This window comes from Sceloporus undulatus, chromosome 6, assembly GCF_019175285.1.
Source record: "Sceloporus undulatus isolate JIND9_A2432 ecotype Alabama chromosome 6, SceUnd_v1.1, whole genome shotgun sequence".
Classification (NCBI taxonomy): Eukaryota; Metazoa; Chordata; class Lepidosauria; order Squamata; family Phrynosomatidae; genus Sceloporus; species Sceloporus undulatus.
Window position 1 is genome coordinate 122,435,677 of NC_056527.1, and position 13,957 is coordinate 122,449,633.

The 13,957-nt window shown below is 43.5% G+C and overlaps 1 protein-coding gene across 1 annotated transcript; it reads left to right on the forward strand.

Moving 5' to 3' along the window:
* The first annotated feature begins 2,211 nt into the window (after positions 1 to 2,211).
* Positions 2,212 to 12,005, forward strand: SH2D6 (SH2 domain containing 6). Its single transcript, XM_042475158.1, has 14 exons — positions 2,212 to 2,576; positions 3,025 to 3,041; positions 3,900 to 4,514; positions 5,166 to 5,235; positions 5,655 to 5,774; positions 6,793 to 6,821; positions 7,575 to 7,623; positions 8,207 to 8,264; positions 8,957 to 8,987; positions 9,354 to 9,378; positions 9,760 to 9,791; positions 9,930 to 10,013; positions 10,316 to 10,474; positions 11,413 to 12,005. Exons 3-14 carry the CDS (start codon positions 4,374 to 4,376, stop codon positions 11,527 to 11,529), a joined length of 915 nt encoding a protein of 304 aa, XP_042331092.1. The 5' UTR covers positions 2,212 to 2,576; positions 3,025 to 3,041; positions 3,900 to 4,373; the 3' UTR covers positions 11,530 to 12,005.
* The last annotated feature ends 1,952 nt before the right edge of the window (positions 12,006 to 13,957 follow it).

A 13,957-nucleotide genomic window follows, 5' to 3' on the forward strand; every position in this document is an offset into this window, starting at 1 on the left:
GATGCTCTCGTTTTTGCATTTGCTCTGCTGGCCTTTGCTCTGCATATGCAGAAAGTCAGAAGCCAGGGAATTGCTCCTTCTCTCTTATACTGGTTGAAAAGACCTACCATCCCAGTTTCAAGGCCTCGTTGCAATTCTGAGAAGTGAATAAGACCGCAAGCATTGCTTGTGGAAGCTGCAACATTGCACCAGGGCCAAAGTCCCTTTATCATTTTGGGGTGTTATCAACCTCAGTTGCTGTTACAAGGATCTCTATACCTTCACACCAATTTGCATTGTAAGCAACCAACATTAAGGAAGGCAATGAAAGGGTCCAGAAGTAAAGGTCAAAGAATATGAATTATATGTAGGTAAGTGACAGATTCCCAAAGCCTAGGGTTCAACAAAACAGCTTGTAACGACCCATGTTTTCATTCACTATTATATCTTGTTTGGGATGGTTCCTGCAGGGTTCTTTGAGGGTTTTCACAGTTTGCGCCGAACATAATTTGTAAAAAATTCCTGTCTCTCCAAAGCTACATCTATATGAAGATAAGCACACATTCACAAAGGAAACACAATGGAGTAGTCTGGTTGTATGTGCCTTTGTAGTTAGTCTGCTCAAACCACTACACAGTGCTGGCTCACAATCTCCAGCTGTGCTGTTGCCGTTTTTATGTCATTATTTCCATAAAGGCGTATGCAAATCCAAAGTACAATAGAGTTTTGTGTCTGCCTTGGGAAGCCGGATCCCCATTTGCGTGGCACCCAGAGACCAAGCTGAGCAGAGGAACCTGTGTGCCCTTCAGGATGGTAAGCTGGCAGTTTTGTTGCTTTGGGCCTTTATTTTGGGGGTGAATATCTGACTGAAGAATACTTCTAAAGAGGCAGGTCAACATTTTCATTGGGAAAGAGAATATGTAGCCACACCACTGAAGTAAGGCAGTTTGACACTTCTTTGTCATGAATACCTTGTATGCAGAGAGATCTTGGAGCACCTTTGAGACTCACTGAAAGACAGAAGTTGGCAGCATGAGCTTTCCTAGACTAAAGTCTACTTCTTCAGATGCATTTAGTGGAGTGGAAACCAGGGACAGACACATATGTGCCAATTGCATCTGAGGAAGTATACTGAAGTCTAGGAAAGCTCATGCTGCCACTTCTTTCTTTGAGTTAGTCTATGAGATCTCTCTGTATACTGATTCTAGTGTGGCAGAATCCTAGGGTTTTATGTTGCATTACAGTTCCCAGAATCCCATAACTACAATTGTAGTCCCTAGCGTTCACGTTTTGTATGCAAGTACATTTGGAGGTGAGAGGATGAATCTAACTGGGCTGCGTTGTATTCTGGATTCATTTTCAATTCTCTAGGCATGTTTTGCCAGGGATGAGCCCATCTCAACCCAGGGGAGCTTATGTTTGAGTAAGCATTGCTTACTCAACGTGTTGTCTATCCCCTTGTGCTAAATTGCGTACCCAGCTTTTCAAAGCTGTACCTGGATCAACTCTCGGCCAATGTCCCAAACTCCACTTGGCATCTACGTTTCTAGATTTAGTGCTAGGAAGAGGAGGAATAATATCCAACCGTACAGAAATCAATGTTGATCAGGGAAATTCATGTCAGTAAGGTAGTGGCAGATATCACCAAATAAAGCTGGTTTTGGATAGAGAGTGCTGTCGTTTTACTCAAAGTTACTTATTTCCTTTGCAGAATATCTTTGGGAAGAATAAGACCCCGTGAGTAGCCGGTTGTGTTGGATCTTCTGTGGTTTGTAACAAATGCCAGCAGAAAAGTGGGTACAGTGTGTAAAGTGGGTAGTATCGAAAGGTTTGGAAGTGATAAAAAGCTCAGAAAATACAATAACAACCCAAATCCACAATACTTTTAAACTCCAAGAAATATAGTTTAAACTCCAAGAAATATAGTTTAAAGTCCATTAGCAAAGTCCCAGAGCCTCAGGGCCAAGGAGGGAAGTAGAAAGTAGGCTCAAGTCTACGAAAGCTCATGCTTCCAGCTTCTTTCGCTCAGTTAGTCTCAAAGGTGCTACAAGATCCCTTTGCAAGTCTAAACATGAAATTCATGCTTCATATGCACCTTGCGCATACAGCCTGCAGGTAGTTTTATTTACAGTCTTTTTGATAATTTTGTGCATGCAACAAAGTTGGTGTGCATTGGACCATCGGAAAGCAAAGGTGTCACTATCTCAGCCACCGATGTGGACAGCTTTGGATACTGGAATATTTTGGAGTTTGGAATACAAATTCCTTTAGCCTTTTCTTCCAAATCGGTGGAGTGGGGAACCTTCCAAATTTAAGCCTGTGTTTTAAAGCAATGATCCAAGGTGCTGAGGCTTACCATCATTCAAAGCAAGGTCAGTACTTTGGGTAGCTCACCATACTAGAACCCAGAGCAGATGCACCACTCCATTAACCTGGAAGATAAGCAACCATCCTATGCTTTCCAGAAAGCTTTTAAAGAATATATTCCCAGGGGAGCTGGGAAACTGCACCGGATTAATATAAAACCTTAAGATTTGCCAACGTCTTCTCTTCTTCTCCAAGGTCTCAGGTCCCACCAATACCTCCAAAGAGACCAGGTAAGCCACAAAATGTATCACAACTGCATGCCTGTGATGTCTTCTCTTTGTCACAGACTATGCGGCTGTATCTACACTGTAGGAATAGTACGGCTTGATACCACTTTATCTGCCATGGCTCCATCTTTCAGAATCCTGGGGTTTGCAGTTTTATGAGGCACCAGCACTCTTTGGCAGGGAAGGCTAAAGGCCTTGTAAAACTGCAAATCCCAGGATGCCATAGGATGGAGCAACAGCACTTAAAGTGGAGTCAAACTGCAATATTTTCTACAGTGTGGATGTACCCTATATGAAATCCCTTTTGACTAACTGGGGGACAGGGTCGGGATCCTGAGAGTCCCTTTCTTATGTTGTTTTGCCCCACTCCACTGAAGGCCTTATGTTAGAAGTTTGGCTGATCTATTTGCTCTAAAAATCTGACTGACACCAATCTCTTTGTCTGTTCCAGAAAAGCAGCCGCCACTGGTAAGTAATGCATGCCAGTGCTTCTAAAGTTACCTGGCATGAGGGGCTGGCAGGGTCCTTCTTTGCAACATGCCAGGGCCAACCTTTCTATTGGTACCCATTGATTACAAGTGTTTCTTTCTCTCCTGGAAAGTGGAGCAGAAGCCAATAGCCTGTGGACTGGCACAGTTAGCAGCAACTACTCCTACTCCTATTATCCCCAACCAATGTGAGACCATGGGCTCTAGATCTTTTCACACTAATACAACTATAGCACTTTCATACTACATTTTATGCTATGTTTCCATCCTTTGGAATCCTGGGTTTCATAGTTTTGTAAGGTATTTAGAAATTTCAGTCAGAGTGCAGGTCCAAAATGCAATGCAGAAATAATCCAGTTTGAGCCGCTTTAACTGCCCTGGCTCAATGCTAGGGAATTCTGGGAGCTGTAGTTTTGTGAGACACATTTAGCCTTCTCTGGCAGAAAGCTCTGGTGCCACAAGAAACTACAATTCCTAGGATTCCCTAGCATTGAGCCAGGGCAATTAAAGTGGTCTCAAACTGGATTATTTCTGCAGTCTGTCTTGGACCCTAGTGCCTCCCCAAACTAGAAAGCCCAGTATTCTTTTGGATGCAACCTTGACAGGTAATTTGGTATTAGTGCAACCATTGCATAGTGGGTTGGTCTATATACTTTCCCAATATGCCAACTAGAGGTCTTTCCCAGCTTTATCTGTAAAGTCCAGGAACTGGACTTGGGAACTTCTGCATGCAAAGCAAGGGTAAACTTGGGAACTTCTCCATGCAAACCAGGATCCCCTGCCACAACGTTTGCATGAGAATGTGCAAGAGCATCACCCCATAAGAGCGTTCCTTTAGGTTCACAGGAATGATGACGCCGAAGAAGAGGAGGAGGAGGACCAGTATACCTATGAAATCCCCCCAAGTAAAGGACAAGGCAAGACATTGGCTTCTGCCAGGCAGCAAGAAACTCCAGATAACTTATATCTTGGTAAGACCATTGGGAGACCTGGATCTGGATCTGGCGAGGGAATGATCCTAGCGGTTGGATGCTGGAGAGAAATCTCTCCAGGCCTTGGATGCCTGAAGTCAGTTCTACCAGAAGAACATAGGAGGAACTCAAGCCCTTCTGTCCAGGCATCTCTTTGTCAGGGTTTCCTGATGCTTAGAAGCCCACTTTTCATCTGTGGGCTTCTAAGAGAGAAAGAGAGAAAGTCTTCCCCTTCCCTGTAGACACAGGCAAAAGCAAACTGTTGCAGCATCTACTAGCTTCTCTGTTCTTCCTCATTAATACAAATTGCCACCTTGCCCACATTTTGCTCAGCCACATGTATGCTGGTTCCCTCTCTAACATTGTTAGTGACCAAGGCTCCAGTTTGGATGCCAACTCTGCTTGTTTCTCTGCCTTTAGATCGCCCGGCCCTAAGACGCTTCTCTGAACCAAACAACCTCCTGCAGCCTAGGACCCAAATGGTGAGTGGTGCATTTGAGTTTGGGAAAGGGATCCAAACTGGATTATTTCTGCAGTGTGTTTTGGACCTCTGTCTTGGGAGACATTCCCCCAAGATGGGGAAGCATTTGGTGCAAGTCCATAACTTTCCAACTGTTCAGATTTGGGAGGAACCAAATCAGTTCTCTGCTGTCCCACTTTCTGCGCTGCTGCTAAAATGCCCCAGTTTCTGTCTTCTCCTACCACTTTCTCCCTTTGTGCTCAGCTTTCTTAAATTGCTGTGAACTGGGTCCAAAGTGCAAAAGTATTTAGTGTGCTCTTGCCATCCTAAGCATATGCTGATGGTGTTTGGCAGCATGTGTCCCAGTTTTCATCTGTGAAATGCTGGAAGGCATGGAAGCTCAAATGCATTATTTCTGTAGGTATGTTCCATTCTGCAAAAACATAGGAAGCTGTAGGGCTTGCCCTCTTCTCGATTGCATTATGGAGTCAGGGAAATAAATAAAGATGAAATTTGTATCTGAAATTGAGGCAGTGGGACTTTACAAGTAAAACATTGGCTCTAGTTTTGTGTGTGTGTCTGTGAGTGAGTGTGCATATGTGCAAGAGAAAGAGAGCAAGAGAGAGACCTTTTGCACTAGGCGGGTGCTAAAATTTAAAACCTGTTTTTGCAGTTTCTGTCAAACTCTGGGGCCGATGGAGGCAATGATGAAGAAGCGTTCAATTTCCAAGCTATAGAGAGAGGTAAGACAAAGAGGCTGGAGAGAGATGGAGGAGTCAATGTAGGGGATGAGGTGTTATCATGAGATGGTTTGCACATGTTAAAATTGACTAAGAAAAGAGACTGCTACTCATTTTTTCTCCTTTTCTGGCTCTGGAAAAGCTGAGGGCAAAGGGACAGAGGAAGGGAAACTTGCAAAATGAAATATCCAGGTTTCAACCATGATGTCCGGAGTGTCTCTGTGCCCCTGGAAGATGGTGAGGCTAATGCCAGGAGGGTGGGCACTCCTTACTTAATACTGCAACATTTCATTACAACTTTGTTTTCCCTAGTCCTTTGGTCCAGCAGCATCATGTCCCCCTTCCAAAGCCTGGCCTCCGCAATCCCATCTGGATCAATAATGGATGACCAAAGGTTACTTTGGGGTTTATTTTCTTCCCAGCTTTGAAAAAAGGGATGATGAAAGCCCCGCTGGGACCGCCGCTTCCTATCTCAGCTCGCCGAGTGTCTCTCCCAGTCCTACCCGCCACTGGACCCCAAACAAATGCTGCCGCAAACAGAGGTATGTGTAATTAGTGGCCAGGTTTGGTCCATGGACCGCACATCAGTGGCAAAAGGAGGCCTAAAGGAGACAGAACCATGTTGAAGAAAGCTGTCTGCTTAGACCTAGAAAATGTCATACCCTCCAAGTGGTTTCCAGTTAAGTTAAACATGTGCAAAAAAATTGCTTGTTCATGGTGGAACCCTATGCTTCCAAAGCAAACCATTGCTCTGCCATTAAATAAACCGCTGGGTTCACTCTCCTATCAGACTCCAACCATGAGCCTTAAAGGGTTTTAAAAATTCCTCTTTGGTATTCATTTACTTGCCTGGGACTGTAAGAAAGCATTACACAATGACAGAGGAGCCAATGCTGATCTAAATGGACAAACAATCTAATCTGTTGAAGGCAGCATTTGTACCTCAATGGCAAAGTGGGATAAACCTCCTTCAGACCAAAGGTTGCTTTAGTTCTTGGGAAGCCTCAAAGTCTAAAGGATGAGACTGAAAACACTAGCATATTTCTGCTTGCATCTCATACTGCTAGTATCTAAGTATGTACTGTAGTTACACCGCATAACTATAGCAACTTGATACCACTTTTAACTGTCATGGCTCTGTCCTTTGGCATCCCGGAATCTGTAGTTTAATGAGAGTCTTTAAATGCTCTATTGGTATGGACTTGATCTCTCTAGCAGGCAGTTCTGTCCCTCACCAAACTACAAATCACAATTATCCAACAAATGGAGTCATCATGGCACTTAAACTGGTATCAAAGGCTATAGCTGTGTAATGTAGAATGGGTTAAAAACCCAACCAGAAACTCATAAATGAGAAAACAATGGGGTTGTGGGAAAGTGGCACATCTGTCTGGTGCCAAAGAAGATCAGATGTGGCTCCAAGCCCTATAGTTCCCCAGCCGCTGCTATATTTCTTATCCCTCCTAGCATTTCTTTCTTCCTCAGTTCCCCATAATATTGTGTTGCTCCCTGAAATAGGAATTTTTGGAGGGTGTTGATTTATATCTTTTCTCTTTGCAGATCCTTTTCTGTCCCTGAAAGACGACAAGGTAACTAAAGTCCTACCAACTGGAGACGTGTTCCACCTGTCAAGAACATTTGCCATTTCAGGGATTATTGTACCTTTTCAATTGTATATTTCATACCCAGCTGATCGTCTTGTAATGCTTTTATTCTGTTTATTATTATGCTGGCTATTTACTGTAATAAATGAATTTAATTGCACCTTGTTAACACAACATTTGCACCGGTTGGAAACAGAAGGAGGTGCTGCGCATTTACTCGTCGCACTTCTAGGCCAATTGAATGATCATAGTTCTCTCATAATGTAAAATACTCTGGTTGCATTCACACATCAGAACTAATCTGGATTGAGATCACTTTAACTCAATGCTATGGATTTATGGGAACTGCAGTTTTGTGTGACATTTATCCTTCTCTGTCAGAGAGCGGGAGCCACAGCAAACTACAATTCCTGGAATTTGATAGCATTGAGCCAGCGCAGTTAAAGTGGTGTCAATCTGGATCAAGACAGAGAGAAAGAAAGTGAAACCAGAAGCAAAACAGAGTGGTGCTAAGATCTAACATTAATAAAATAGTGCTTGAAATGCCTGGGAGCATAAAGAGATTTTCAACTGGTGTTGAGAAGACCTTTATGTAGGAACCAGAAGGGCCTTTCTAGACAGGCGATTTCACAGACCAGAGGCTGAAAAGTCCCTCTTTCTTGCATTCATCCACTGCAAGACTATGACCATAATACTGTATGCTTCTCGCTGATCCAAAGGTTTCTCTCCTTCTGCCAGGAGGAGTCCCAGGAAGAGTCGATTTATGTGGAGTGTGAGCCCAGCACCGGTGAGACACCTATGTACCCCACATCCTCCGATTCACAGGGAAAGGGGCATGACGACTCGGTGGTAGAGCATATGCTTTGCAAGTACATTGGCCCTTGGTATCTGCTGGGGTTTGGTTCTAGGACCTCCAGCAGATACCAAAATCTAGAGAAGTGTTTTCTCTAGGCTCTCCAGCACAACTCTATGTTCAACATCTGGAAGAGTTGCGCCGGAGGAGAATATATTAATCAAACCCACAAATAATCAAATCCGCAAAAGTAAAATTGCAAAGGGACAACTGTATTTTCAAACTATGGATGGTTGAATGCATGGATACAGAGGGCTGGTTGTGCAAGGCTAAAGGGTTATAGAATGGGATGGGAAGGACCTGAGACAGGAATCCTACAGAGTTGCTTCCATGCAGAATAGACCATTCTGGATTGGAGGAACGGGTCGCCTTATCAGTTATAATGGCAGGCACCTCTTCTGTTTATCAGTGTTGCTAGGTTCATTCATGTATCAGAAGGTAACTGATACCAAGGCCAGGAAAGAGAGATGCCACTTTTTTCCCTAGGTCTTTTTCTTCCTTTCATGTTTCTTTCCAGCCTCGCTGCCCTGCAGAGCATTTCCCACTCCGCCGGCTCGCCCTTTGAAGAAACTCAAGTGAGTGTGTTTTTCCCCCCAGAGAGCTATAGTAGACCAAAAAAGACATGGGGAAACTACTGGGAAAGGACTAACCCATTAACACTGCAAAATTAATGTACTTTGACACCACTTTAACTGTCATGGCTCCATCCCATGGAATCCTGGGATTTGTAGTTTGTTGTGGCATCAGAGCACTCTGACAGCGAAGGCGGAATAGACCACAAAGCTACAGACCCCAGGATTCTGTAGCATGGAGCCATGGCAGCTAAAGCGGAGTTACTCTTCGTTAATTCTGCAATATAAATGCATCCTTTCTTTAATAAAATCATAATAATTATGTTGTCTCTTTTGATTTTTATTCAGAATTTAACTGCTTTTAATTTTTTTAATTCATATTACAAGGAAGGAAGGAGGAAACCAACCCATGTCTCTAAATGCTTCACAACAGGGACTGTTGTATTCAATTACTTTTACAGCACCAACCTAGGAAAGCAAAAGTAGGAAGGAAAATTGTGATTCAATTCATCCTCATACAAGAATTAAGAAAACGGCACGATAGATTTCATGGCTGGGAATGAAACCCTGGTCTCCAGAGCTGTAATCCAACACTCAAACCACTACACTATGCTGCTATGCCCAACAAACTGCAGGGCTGGTCCATCCCATCCCATTCCACCCAAACCTCATTCTGTTTTTGTCTTTCACATTAGGCCAAAGATCTCCCCACCTGGAGCCCAGCAGGTGAGTACATGTGGCACATCCATGAACATGAGACGCATGGGGTTGAGTAACATCACCATGCAATTAGCATAGCAAGATGCATTAATGAGGAAGGGCACACAATCTAATAGAGGCTTCAGCAGCTTGCTTTTGCCAGAGTCTCTTGGGATGGGCAGAAATCTGCTCACTTCTACACATGTTCCGCATGTACGCACCCCATTAAAACCTATGGGGCTTGAATATGTGTGAGTTTTGAAAGTCGTGTGTGTGTCCAGAAAGGATAGCCCACAAGTTTCAAGGGCCAACTGTACATATACGATAAAAATATACTAATATAAATATACAAATAGGTGAATAACAAAAGCTCTCTGTGCCCTCTCTGTCTAGATACTCACAGAGAACTCACCCGATGGTAAGTGCCACCCTCTGAAACATCTGTTTGTGGTTGTCGTTTCACACTATTGGTGTGATTTTAGTAGATTGCAATTGAAGGGGCATCAGAGACACCTAAGGAGGGTGACCAGGCCTCCTCCACTTCCAGGACATGTCCTCCATTTCAACCTTCTGTCCAGGAGGAATTCCAAGATGTCCTCCATTTTGAGCATTACTATGAATTCAAAGATATAGCTGTGCTGTTCTGCAGAATCAGTATACAACAGTTAACATGCATAGTGATGTGCTGATCTTGATGAAGGGAATGTGTCTGCAATTTACGCACTAATGTAGTTCTTTGGTAATCTTTGCCTGACCAAAATACAATCCGGACATCCTGAAATGTTCTGTCTCTTTCCAGGGAGCTGTCCAAAGAGTGGATCCTTGCCAGAGGTAAAGTATGAGGATTATGCCAGGTGGTTCGCTACCTTTCAAATTTCACCTTGTTTGCAGTTAACATTTTAACTTCCCAAATAACAGAAGAAAGGTGTGTGTACTGTACAGGAATCCATCCCTGTTGTGTTCCCTTAGGATTGTGGCATGCAAAACAAGGCCTGGTATGCAGGCAGATGTGACCGACATACAGCTGAGGCTGCCCTTCTCCATTATAATAAGGTAAAGGGGTATATGTCCCTCCAAATGCCATGGAATTTGATGTCTTTTTCCCAGAAAGCATTTATAAATCCCTATACTCTCTGGAGCCAGTTGGTCTATCAGATCATATCTTCCAACGTTTTGCAGATGGAAGCTGCAGCACATAGAGTAGGTGACAGCTGCAAATGTGGAGGGCCAACTGTATGGGTTTTTTCTTTGCAGAGAATGGTTTTCTTTCTCCTGTGTAGAAAGCATGTTTGATGAACTGGAAACCCTTTCTTTGGCCCTGATCTTCTGCCCCTCTTCTCTGCTCCTTATGGCAGGATAGCGCTTACCTGGTGAGACGGAGCTCGCGACACGGCTGGAACCAGCCCTTCACTTTGGCTGTCCTTTACAAGAGCCACGTCTACAACATCCCCATCCGCTACATAGAGAGCAGCCATCAGTACACACTTGGGAAGGATGGCAAGAGCCATGAGGAGGTAGGCGCCTTGGCCAGCATGGTCCACGAGGGACCTTTCTGATGGGAACTGTGTCTGTAGTCTCTGGTGTGTGTGTGTGTGCTGAGCTGAGCTGCCACATCAGGAGAACTATATCTGGCACCCTAGGGACAACTCAGAAGCTGTGTCCCCATGCATTCACTTTATATCTGCAACAGTATAAATAGTGCCCATATCAGTGGGATAATGAATCCACTCTGGGTTTTAACCAAGGCTTTAAAGGAATTATCCAAGGTGCTTAACTCTCCTTCCCACAAATAACTTCAGCATCTTGGACAACTCCTTGAAAGTTACCCAGAACCTGGCATGGATTCACTGCCCAATTGACCACTTGCCACTACTGTACTTTATATGTTCCAGAGCCTTACTAACTGACTCTCTGAATTGCTTCAATATCAGTTTCTGTTGCTGCAAGCCAGAATTGAACAATTCATTCCCCTCTCACTCTGTATATGTGTGTGTATTTATAACTTTACAGTTTTTACACCATGTTATAGTGTTGCGTCAGTATTTTAAAATATTCCTAGCATTATTGCCTTTACCAGTGAGTTGTTCTTTCTCATGATGTGGCCAAAGGACTTGATCAATTGTATTTGTATTAACTGATTTTGTGTACAGCGCTGTGTAAATTTACAGCACTATATAAATAAAGCTTAATAATAATAATTGATCATCTTGGTATCCAGGGAAATTTCCAGCGTCGTCTGTTCCAGGACCCATTTCTTTGTCTTTTTGGCTTTTCGTGATATCCTCAACACTCTTCTCCAGAACCACATCTCAAAGGAGTTGATTTTCTTCTTATCAGTTTTCTCCTCTAGTTTTAGGAAAACTGGACTTCAGAGTGATAAAGTGAGTTGCCAAAAGAATGGAAAGACACTGATCTCCTCTTCCTTTCTTCTTTCCTTTTCCCCCTTTGACAGCTCTTTGACAGCGTCGCCAGCATCATCCAGAACTACACAGAGCATCCCTTGGTTTTGATCGATGGCAGCACTTCCGCCAAGGAGCAGACTTGTCTGGTGTTTCCAGTGAAACCATGACACAACTGGAGGAACCGTGATGGAGGAATGGACGTTACTCCAAGACTTGAGGGATCTAACAGCTTCATTTTCTGGCAGGATTTGGCCGAAGCGTCGAAATTCAGTGTGGTTCTCCTGATGTTTTGCAGAGGTTCTTTGTACGCAGTTCATGTTTAAAATGTCCTTCTGGAAGCCAAGGGCACAGAATGCTTGATCTCCAATGTTATTCTCTTGGAATGGAAAAGCAAATGAACTTCAGGCATGGAAGATGACTGGAGAGAGAGATTTAAAGTCTAAACACAAAATTCATATATGTTTCGTACACATGGTTTTAAATGTTTTAGCTTTTTCTGTCATTGTAACCCGGTGGTTTATTTCATATGCTTTCATCCTATTTCAGATACGCTTTTCCTTCTGTCTGGACAGGTTTCAAACTGTTTATATGCTGATCTCACAGCAGAGGGGCAGGATTGAAATATTGTAATGAATGCATGCATAAGTGCAGACATATCTTGTTTTATGCAAAGCCCATGCTTTCATTTTGAAAAGGATCGGAAATCCTTTTTAGGAATTCCATGCCCATACAAAGGCCAAAGGCCACTGGCGCACTGATTCGAACCCAGGTCTCCCACAGTGTCCTAGTCCAACATCCAAACCATTACAAGAGGCTGAAAATGCACATATCTACTCAGCTGAGTAGCAATTCACAGCAAAGGCCATCAGGTGTCCTCAGCATCTACCAGATCTTGCCTTTCCAAGCGAGCGAAGCTGACAAATCCCTGATTTTGGACTCTTTCACAATCTCAAGAAGCATGATTTCTAGGTATAGAGCCCTTTGGGTTTTGACAGGTTTTGTCAGCTGTTGCTTCCATCTCCAGGGTCCCAATCGCACTTTCTATATACACAGATCTTTTATCCATTGATGTTTTAATTATCCACGGATACAATCATCCATGGCTTGAAAGTATTCCATATATATATATATATATATATATATATACACACACCAAAAAGGCAAACCTTGATTTTGCCATTTTATATATGGGACACCATTCTAAAACCCAGGGATGTAAAATCCAACTTGCCGCATAGTCTGTCCCTATATCTAATACAATGCAATTGGAGGAATAAATAAAACAGCAGCAACTCCTGGCCCAGTTTTGCTTCCCCACATAATCCACCCCAAAGAGTTGTGAGAAAGGATCCCACATCCAGAGTCTTGAGGTTGTTTACCCTGCAAAGAAACTTTCCATTGCCTTGCATGGAGGACTTTCCACCATGTCGCCTGGAAAAAGCAAATATTGGCTGTAAGTGAGGGATCTGCCTCAGGACTGAAGCTGGAGAGGGAAAGCTTAGATACCTTCTCCATTTTCAGCACTGCCATCATCATCATCATCATCATCATCATCAATTGGTATAGGGCCACAAATTTGCACCAAACTGCATTACTTCTGCAGCAGCTGCATGTACACTGCAGACATAATGCAGTTTGATACCACTTTAAGTGCTGTAGCTCCATGCTATAGAATCCTTGGATCTGTAGTTTTAAAAGGCCTTTAGCCATTTATGCTAAAGAGTTCTAGTGCCTCACAAAAGCCACAAATCCCAAGATTTTGTAGGATGAAGCCATGGCAGTTAAAGTGGTGCCAATGTGCATTATTTATGTTTCTACAGTGTAGATGAATCCTTTGTTGTTGTGGTTGTGTGCCTTCAAGTCGTTTCTGACTTATGGTGACCCTAGGTGATCTTATCCTGGGGTTTTCTTGGCAAGATTTGTTCAGAGAAGGTTTGCCATTGCCTTCCCCTGAAGCTGAGAGAGTGTCCAACGTCAGCCCACTGGATTTCATAGTCGAACTGGGAATCGAACATCCTAGGACATTTTAAAAGCAGCTGAGAAAGAATGACCGAAGATTAACTGGGACAGTCCCTGCCAAACTGGGACGGTTGAATTATGTAGGTTTGTGTTATTGCTTTGTTTGTGAATGTTCCTTCTTTTGGAGGCCTCCTTTTCTGAGAATTCAGTGCACAATGTACCCGGCATTGGGTTAGGTTTCTTTTTCGGCTTGGTTGCAATTGTACTCAGAGATTGCAATTGCCCTGGCAGCTATGCCCATGAAATGTACTCTTCCATTCATCTGATGCCTGTGATCAAAGGCTGGAGGATTTGGTGCGGAGAGACAGAGAGCAGCTTCAAAGAGAGATTTGGCAAGCGCCGTGAAAACAGCAGAGGAGGGCCACTAAGAGGGAACAGAATCAGTGCAGCATCCTGATAGTTCACTCTCCTTCTTCTCTTTCTTTGCAACCCAAACAAAGCCAGATCAGGGATCTGGATACCAAAGCACCTGATGCTTAGTGAATGAGTATCCTTGGCAACTAGTAGCTGAAAATCTGGGGATCAAGGACCAAGAGGTCTGCAGGTTGAAGAAGGGGATGGCTGCAAGGAGAATTT

Excerpts from the sequence above, each read along its gene's own strand:
- SH2D6 (XM_042475158.1), top strand. The coding sequence starts at position 4,374 with ATGCTGGTTCCCTCTCTAACATTGTTAGTGACCAAGGCTCCAGTTTGG. Across the intron at positions 6,822-7,574 it reads TGTCCCTGAAAGACGACAAG|GAGGAGTCCCAGGAAGAGTC; the intron begins GTAACTAAAGTC and ends TCCTTCTGCCAG. Across the intron at positions 10,475-11,412 it reads ATGGCAAGAGCCATGAGGAG|CTCTTTGACAGCGTCGCCAG; the intron begins GTAGGCGCCTTG and ends CCCCTTTGACAG.